Source organism: Helianthus annuus, chromosome 11 (assembly GCF_002127325.2).
Source record: "Helianthus annuus cultivar XRQ/B chromosome 11, HanXRQr2.0-SUNRISE, whole genome shotgun sequence".
Classification (NCBI taxonomy): domain Eukaryota; kingdom Viridiplantae; phylum Streptophyta; class Magnoliopsida; order Asterales; family Asteraceae; genus Helianthus; species Helianthus annuus.
The window spans coordinates 5,612,061-5,620,546 of record NC_035443.2 but is presented as its reverse complement, the minus strand read 5'-3'; the positions used below and the strand labels follow the sequence as shown (position 1 = coordinate 5,620,546).

Genomic DNA, 8,486 nt, shown 5'->3' with positions numbered 1-8,486 from the left:
TACTATATGACAGCTTATAATATGTTCAACTCACCTGCAAATATATAACCAGACTACTTTATATCAAACATAAATCTTTAAACTACATCTATAGATGATGGATAGTTTTAGTGAGAAGATAAGATGGGAGAAGGATTTACCTTTGAAAACCGGAGACTTTTTTGTTTTCAAGAATACTTTGTGTTTATATAGTAACCCTAAGACTCGATCAATATTGTTTATGGGCCAATCTATCCGGACACCCACTGCGCCTAAATCCACACTTTTGCAAACCTAGACGCCTCGTATAGACCTATACGAGGCGTCCATGCACTGAATTCGATGGGTGTACAGGGGGTGTCAGGCACGTTGTTTAAGGAACCCTATACGCGGGGTCTTGGTCTATACGAGGCGTCTCCGTTTGGAAGTTTTTTTTGGCTGAAATGAGGGGTGTTTTGGTGGGTTTTGGGTTGGTTTTTTGGATGGTTTTTGAAGATTTGTTTTTTTGATGAAATTTTTTTAGGTTTTAAAAAAAGTTTTTTTTTCTTTTTTACACTATAAAAAGTTGTTGTTTTTTAAAAATTAACTATTTGCCTTTAAAAATCGTTTTTTTTTTATTTTTAAAAAAGTTTTGTTTTTTTTTTGTTTTTTACAATATAAAAAGTTTAAAAAAATTTTTTGTTTCAGCGTCGATTAAATCAACTATTTTAAAAATCGGCTCTTTAAATATATTATATTGTTTTTAACATTTTACTTTTTTAAATATTATTCTTTCGATTAAAATTTTATTTCTTTCAAATATTGTTTCCGTATTATATTCAGGGGTTATATTGTTTCCGTATTATCTAAATTTAAGAGAACAATCATTGAGTAACCGAATAACTGAAAACAAACATAAATATGACATATATAAGATAACTGTTTACATCCATAACAAAAATATAGAAGATAAGTTTGTACATCCACAATAACAATAAAAACAACAACAGGTCTATGCATCAAAATCCGAATCTGAATCCTGATGCTGCTGCTGCGGCTGGTGCTGCTGCTGCGGCTGCTGCTGCTGATGTGGTGCTCGAACCGGTGGAAGCGGTATCGGGGGTAATCCCTCTCTCTCTCGTCTATCCTGCTCCGCCCGTACCAACCAACCTACCAAATCGTCGAGCCTGTCAAGCCTGGCTCGTACATCCGGATGTAGTGCAGCTCCTGGGGCACCACCTCGAATAGCGTGACGTGGAAACTGAGGTGCCCCGGCAGGTGGCGGTGGCTGTGGCCCCGCTGCACCGTCTAGATCCTCCGGAGGGTCCTCCACGGGCACTACATCAGCAGGATCTGCAGGAGGATGAACGTCCTCGAAATGCTCTGGTAGGTCCTCCTCTCTCCATACGCCCCCCTCGCGGTTTTTAAACCGCGGGCCAACCGGGAACCTCTTGATAACCCTCATCCCCCATAGCGACGGCATACCCATCCGCGTCGGCATGATGGCCGGCGTCCGTAGATGTGGGTCCTGATGTGGTACGAGGCCAAATGAACGGGCAATGACGGTCACGTACGCCCCGCCATACAAAAATCCGCGCTCCTGCCGGTGATGGCCGGAGGCGAAGTACTGGGCTAGACCGTGTGCTAGCGCGCACGGCCTCCTATACAACAAACAATATAGGAAAAAAAGATCTGTGGTCGTACACCACTCACGGCTGTAGCCGCGCGCTGATATAGAAGTGGCGAGCAAATGGTGCAGATACCTGCAGATAGTGTTAGCGAAATACAAAAACAGAGATTAATAAACAGTGCATATAATCACAATAATTGCAATAATAAACGTACATACCTGTATAGTGGGTCGCTAACAAACGACACCCTCCCCTTCGACTTGTCATGCTCCCAATGATCCGCCCCCGCAATCACCTGCCAAAACCCAACAAGAGTGGGTTTTTCAACCACCACTAGCCCCGCTGTGTAGATCTCAGTCTCGATCTCCTCCTGCATGTATAAACCAGAGCGCACCGCAAACTCTGCTAGCGTCATCGAACGCTGAACGCCAGCAAGCCTGAAAGAAACCTCAGGCGGAGGGGGAGCACCTGGGTACGGAATCATAAATAAAACAATATAATAATAAATAATAAATAATAAATAATAATAATAATATTAATAACAATAACAATAATTAATAATAATAATAATAATAATAATATAAAGAAATAAATAAATAAATAAATAAATAAATAAATAATATTAATAAATAAATAAATAAATATCAATAACATTCACCTGGGTACGGAATCGGCACTGGCTCCCCAGGAGGGTGAAATGTGAATGACGAAATGAACTCGACCAGCAGCTCCCTGTAGGTCGGCGTGTGCGCCAAATCAAAAAGACGATGCCACGGGGAATCGATAGGTATAAACCGACGCACTCTCGGCGTCTCAGCAATCTCCTCCATCGCATCCCAGTCGATCGATGCATGCGATCCAACGTGCATCCTCCTAAGCTTCTGGCAATGACGGGCGGCGTCAGTGCCGTCGGGAAACTCTAGATAGGGATGCCCCTGCAACGTATCCACAGGCGGTCGCTGTCTCCGTCGTGGACCCTGCTGAACCGGCTCTATGTGCATGTCATCGCCCGGCATCAGATCGTCCTCCATAATAAATACTGTATACGTATACAATAATAATAATATTAATAAATAATAAATAATAAATAATAAATAATAAATAATAATATTAATAACAATAACAATAATTAATAATTAATAATAATAAATAATAAATAATAAATAATAATATTAATAACAATAACAATAATTAATAATAATAAATAATAAATAATAAATAATAATATTAATAACAATAACAATAATTAATAATAATAATAATATAAATAAATAAATAATAAATAATAAATAATAATATTAATAACAATAACAATAATTAATAATAATAATAATATAAATAAATAAATAAATAAATAAATAATAATAATATTAATAATAATGTTTTTAATAATAATAATTAATAAATAATAATAATAATAATAATATTTAATAATATAATTAATAAATAATAATAATATTTAATAATAATTAATAAATAATAATAATAATATAATTAATAAAAAAAAAAAAAAAAAAAAAAACAGACCCTCGTATAGCCCTCGTATAGGGCTATACTCAGCGTCCTGTTCCACAAGTTCTTCATCATCATCAACATCAAACCCCCAAAACCCAACCAAATTCAACTTTTAGGGCAAACCTACGGTCTAAAGGCATAAACGAGACAAAAATACTTAACTACGGGATGAAATACGTACCGGTGATGCTTCGATTCTTCAAAAATACGGTTGAAATACGTACGAGGCGTATAGATCCGAATGCACCGTATATGTGTGTGTTTTTGTTTGTGTGTGTGATCTGTGTCGTCTAGGCCCCCCCCCTGTGTTATACGAAGCCTAGACGCCTCGTATAGAGCTATACGAGGCGTCTATGCTTTTTGCTAAATGACATTTTTGCCCCTGTTTTACCCTTAGTATAGCCTTTTATCAGGGGCAAAATGGTAATTAACCATTCCAAAAAGATATTTCTGGAATGGTTAATTACCATTTTGCCCCTGAAAAAAGGCTATACTAAGGGGTAAACAGGGGCATAATGGTAATTTAATAATACATTTTATTAATTAAAAAAAGAAATGGCAAAAAGTAACCGCCTCAACTGTACTCCTCGTACAGGTCTGTACGAGTCGTACAATTTTGAAATTACCTTTTAGCCCCTGCTAAGTGGCTATACTGGGGGCATATCAGGGGTAAAATAGTAATTAACTAAAATGATTTTCAAAATTCAAATTCAAAATTCAAATTTAAACCGCTCAAAGAGACGCCCCGTACAGGTCTGTACGAAGCGTCTACTTTCAAAAAATTCAAATTTTGAATTTCAGATATTCAAAAATTGAATTTTCAAAATCCCGCTCAACTGTACTCCTCGTACAGGTCTGTACGAGGCGTCTGGTTGGTGTAAAATTACCTTTGAGCCCCTGGAATAAGCCTCTATTGGGGGCCTATCAGGGGCTAAATGGTCTTTTGTGCAATATGATACGAGGAGTCTAGTTCTATACGAAGCGTATAGTTTTTTTTTTGTAGAAAAATTTAAAAAAATACTATTAATTCCAAAAAAATATTATTCATTACAAAAAAAATACTATTAATTACAAAGTTACACTATTAATTCCAAAAAAAATACTATTAATTACAAAAAAATACTAATAATTATAAAAAAATACTAATAATTACAAAAAAATTCTATTAATTACAAAAAAAATACTAATAATTACAAAAAAATTCTATTAATTCCAAAAAAATACTATTAATTACAAAAATCATTCTTCCGTGTAACTATCTATGTAATTAAGACTGGGGTTTGATCTTGGTCGAGGATTCATTATCGATGTATACCATTCTAGACGTGGCAAGTACATATCTTCCCATTGTTCTGTGTGGGGTCTTCGGTGGGTCAACCATAGCCCGTGTGCTGGTGGCATAGGATAATCCCCTTCCAGCTTAACATGTATGAAGTGGTTCTCGTTAACATGTGTAAGCGTTATGAATAATGGTTGTTGATTAGCCGGAGGACTTAGTATTGGGAAGTAAGTGGAACTCGCACCCATGGTTGTCGTTAACAGGTGCACCCCGATACCGTACGTTTGTGCAATAAGAAGTCCTGCAAAGGGGAAGTCCATCCAGTGATTCTCCCCACAACCGGCCACTGAATCCCAAATTAGGCCCTGACGATGCGTGTAAAAATAACCTGCAGCCCATGCTTCAAATATTGGGAACCAGATCGATTCGTTCTGATCCATTTCTTGGACAAGGTCCCTTCTAATACGCCCCCATGAACTCTGATCCATCCCTAAGCCCACAGCCACAGACCGAAACCCACAATGACCGTCCGGCATCACATCTCGTATGCACGAGACGTACGGATGGAACACTGGCGGAATGTCAGACTTAAACCGTTCGATGATTCCCACGTACTCGTCCCCAATGATTAAAGGAAAACCGTGATCATCTCGTGTCTCTTTCTTCTTAGAACTCTTTGAACGGCTTAGGGTCGCTTTGGGTTTTTGGGACCTTATAACCGACTGTTGTGAGGCTTGAGACGGAACGTACGAGCTGTGGCGAGGTTTATCGTACTTACTTTGTCGTGAACCTTCAAAGCACGTGTTTGCATCACCGAAGGAGCTTCTCCTCAATTCTTCATCTATACGAGAGGCCTCGTCCAACCTTTCTTGTACCTGCTTTGTTGTTGGTCGGCCACGAGTATTTTGTTGGACAACCGGTGGTTTCTTGGTAGATTTCGTTGGAGTCAACACCGCTTTAATCTTTGAAAGCAGGCTTTTTTGCTGAGCTGGAGGGTGCGACTGTAATTGTTGTCTAACAACATCTAGCTCTTCGACCACGTCAAGGGAGTCGTCTATCAATTTACAACTTTGGAAGTTAAGTTTCCGCCAGAAGACGTCTATGTCTTCGAGTTGAATCGGATGCTCTGCACGGTTAAAAACAATATTGTTTAGGTAAAATGAAGGAAAGGAAATATATCACACAAGTGTTGTACGACGTTCAATAATTATTACCTTCACGCATGTACTTTTCTATCCTACAAGCACAGGGCAACCCACAGCTGTGCCACATTTGGCAACCACATGATGAATTAAAGCGCTCCAAGACATCTAGCCTCCTAATTGCCTCTCCATGCAACAAGTCAAGGGCTTTGTGGGATACTTTTCCAAGTAGGTGTTGAAACATCGGGTGTTTGTGGTGTTTCATTGTTTTTTCGATGCTTTCTCGAAAAGTCTTCCTTATTTCACCGAACTGTGTCTCAACTATATCCCGGACACAACCAACTATACGGTCCAGCGAGCTCCTATCTTCGACGTATCTCTTTAAGTTGGCATGTTGGCTCTCAACTCTGTTTGTAGTACGATTACCAAAGTTGCGCCTCTTATCAGTCCACGCAAAGACAAACATCTCCTTGTAGTCTTTTAGCCAGTTATCGTACACGTATTTGAAGACTCCTAAAAAGTAAAAATAATTTAATAAAATTTGCATAGGTGAGTCGTATGTTATTAGAAAAACTTACTAGAACGTTTGCACTCCACAAGTCGCTTTCGCATGTTGCGCAAGTGGTAGTCGTAGATGGGTATGGATGGAGACTCAATCAATGAACCCCAGAATGACAAAAATGTCTTCCAGTCGTCGTCTGTGAAGGCACCCTTGCAGTGCTTCATAACATTCTGTTGTATGTGCCACCTGCAAAGAAGCCTGGAGGCGTCTGGAAATACTTTAGCACACGCGCCCATAAGGGCTAGGTCTCTATCCGTTAAAATCACACGTGGCTCCATACATTCATCCAACATTGCCTTAACCCTCTCAAGCACCCACACAAAGTTATCACCCCGTTCTTTACTAACAACGGCATGCGCGATAATAAACGATTTGTTGGTAGGCGTCATACCAACAATCTGGATAAAGGGCATATTGTATATGTTTGTCTTGTACGTTGCATCGATCATCATGACGTGGGGGAATGCACGCCACAAGACTCTCGAGTCCCGATGAAGAAAGAAGATCTCTGTTACGATCTCTGTTCCGGGTTCTTCCCGGATCTCGTAAATAAAGTCGTTCTTCATCAGCACATTTTCTAGTGACTGCATGGGAGTCAATCCTTGTCTTTGTTCGGCTCTAATCTTCGCTACAACGTTTTGAACGTCTTTCTGAACATGAAACCTGTCGGGGTCCTGCTTCCTTATCGTTTGAAATATTTTGCGCGGCTCCATGTTTTGAGCTGTCAGCTGCTCGATCAGTTTCATTTCGCTTGGAGTAAACCTTCGCACAAACGCGTGGGCCGACAGGTCCTCACAAAGTTCGTGGTTATGTTCAATTGTTCCGTCTTTTATCTCCCAGGTTTCATACGGGTGGTTTCGGACAGCCAGCAGGTAAAACGGGCAACCGGTTTTTTTGCTTCCAGCTTTTCTAAGTGTTGCTGTACTCTGGTGCTCACCACCACGATCACATTCAAGCCATACCCTCCCGGTTCTTCCCCCGATTTTCTTTGATCGACGGGTGACAATAACGAAACCATCCGCATTTGCTATTTCTTGTATCCGTTTCTTTAGTTCATCTAAGGAGTTGAAAACCTGTAACATCGACAATAATAATAATAATAATAATAATAATAATAATAATAATAATAATAATAATAATAATAATAATAATAATATAATAATAATAATAATATAATAAAAATAATAATAATAAAATTAATAATAATAAAATATTAATAATAAAATAGTAATTTATACCGTCTTTTTTAAGTACAGACTGTCCAGAATGGGAGGTGCTTCACTACCATATCTACCATATCCACCATAACCACCATATCCTCCAACGTCCGAATTGTTTTGATGAACATAAGGAGTGCCCGGGGAAATGAATTGCTGATGATCACCGTCTCCTCCGTATCCACCGTATCCCCCGTATCCACCGTATCCACCATATCCACCGTCCCCTCCGTATCCACCGTCTCCTCCGTATCCACCGTCTCCTCCGTATCCACGGTCTCCTCCGTATCCACCGTCTCCTCCGTATCCACCGTCTCCTCCGTATCCACGGTCTCCTCCGTATCCACGGTCTCCTCCGTATCCACCGTCTCCTCCGTATCCACCGTGTCCTCCGTATCCACCGTCTCCTCCGTATCCACCGTCTCCTCCGTATCCACTAGCAGGGTATGAGTCATCTACAGGGGCTGTTTCATCAACAGGAGGATGCTTGTTCAAATCTAGAAACGGGCTGTTTTGTTTTCCTTGTATACTAGACACAACCTCCTCTTGCTCATTAGAATCGGGAATGCCAGACTCCTCCAAAATAGACAACCGTATCATCATTAGTAAATAATAAACGAAAACAACAAGTAATTATAACATTTACGCTAATAACTGTTACCGGAACGCTTTCGTGCCCCCAGTTTTCGCTAGAATATTGCCCGAAGATATAGTTGCCGTTCCAATATGATGACATTTCAACACTCCGGGATGATAATAACGCAAACACAAATAAAAAAACAAACAGAATGTGAGTGGTTTTTTGTTGAAACCTCGGATGTGGACCAAGAACGCACTGTAGGTTGCATTTTATGGGAGCTAAAGACGCCTCGTATAGGTCTTTACTCCCCGTATGCCTTTAAGTCATGTCAGACATAGTCCCTTCATAGTCAAATCGGTCAGTCCAAGACGCCTCGTATAGGTCTATACGAGGCGTCTAAGGGCCTTCGTATTGGCCCCTCGTACAGGCCTAGACTCCCCGTATAAGTTGACTGATGTGACGTTGTACGAGGTGCAGAAGTTGGTCGGGAAAAGCAACCCTATACGCTTCGTATAGCCCTATACGAAGCGTATAGAAGGGTGTGGATTTAGGGAACAAGGTGTCTGAATATGTACACCCTTGTTTATTCACTCCAGGCACGT

General features: G+C 39.9%; 2 protein-coding genes across 2 annotated transcripts; both read right to left on the bottom strand.

The window, feature by feature from the left end:
* Positions 1-741: 741 nt before the first annotated feature.
* Positions 742-7,531, bottom strand: LOC110887631. Its single transcript, XM_035979507.1, has 5 exons — positions 7,326-7,531; positions 6,104-7,160; positions 2,248-2,628; positions 1,808-2,057; positions 742-1,721 (listed from the first exon to the last, which is right to left on the bottom strand). The coding sequence occupies exons 2-5, from the start codon at positions 6,831-6,833 to the stop codon at positions 971-973; spliced, it is 2,112 nt and encodes a 703-aa protein (XP_035835400.1). The 5' UTR covers positions 6,834-7,160; positions 7,326-7,531; the 3' UTR covers positions 742-970.
* LOC110889337 lies at positions 4,295-6,109 on the bottom strand. The gene is made up of 2 exons (XM_022136850.2): positions 5,598-6,109; positions 4,295-5,509 (listed from the first exon to the last, which is right to left on the bottom strand). The coding sequence occupies exons 1-2, from the start codon at positions 6,070-6,072 to the stop codon at positions 4,344-4,346; spliced, it is 1,641 nt and encodes a 546-aa protein (XP_021992542.2). The 5' UTR covers positions 6,073-6,109; the 3' UTR covers positions 4,295-4,343.
* Positions 7,532-8,486: the final 955 nt, after the last annotated feature.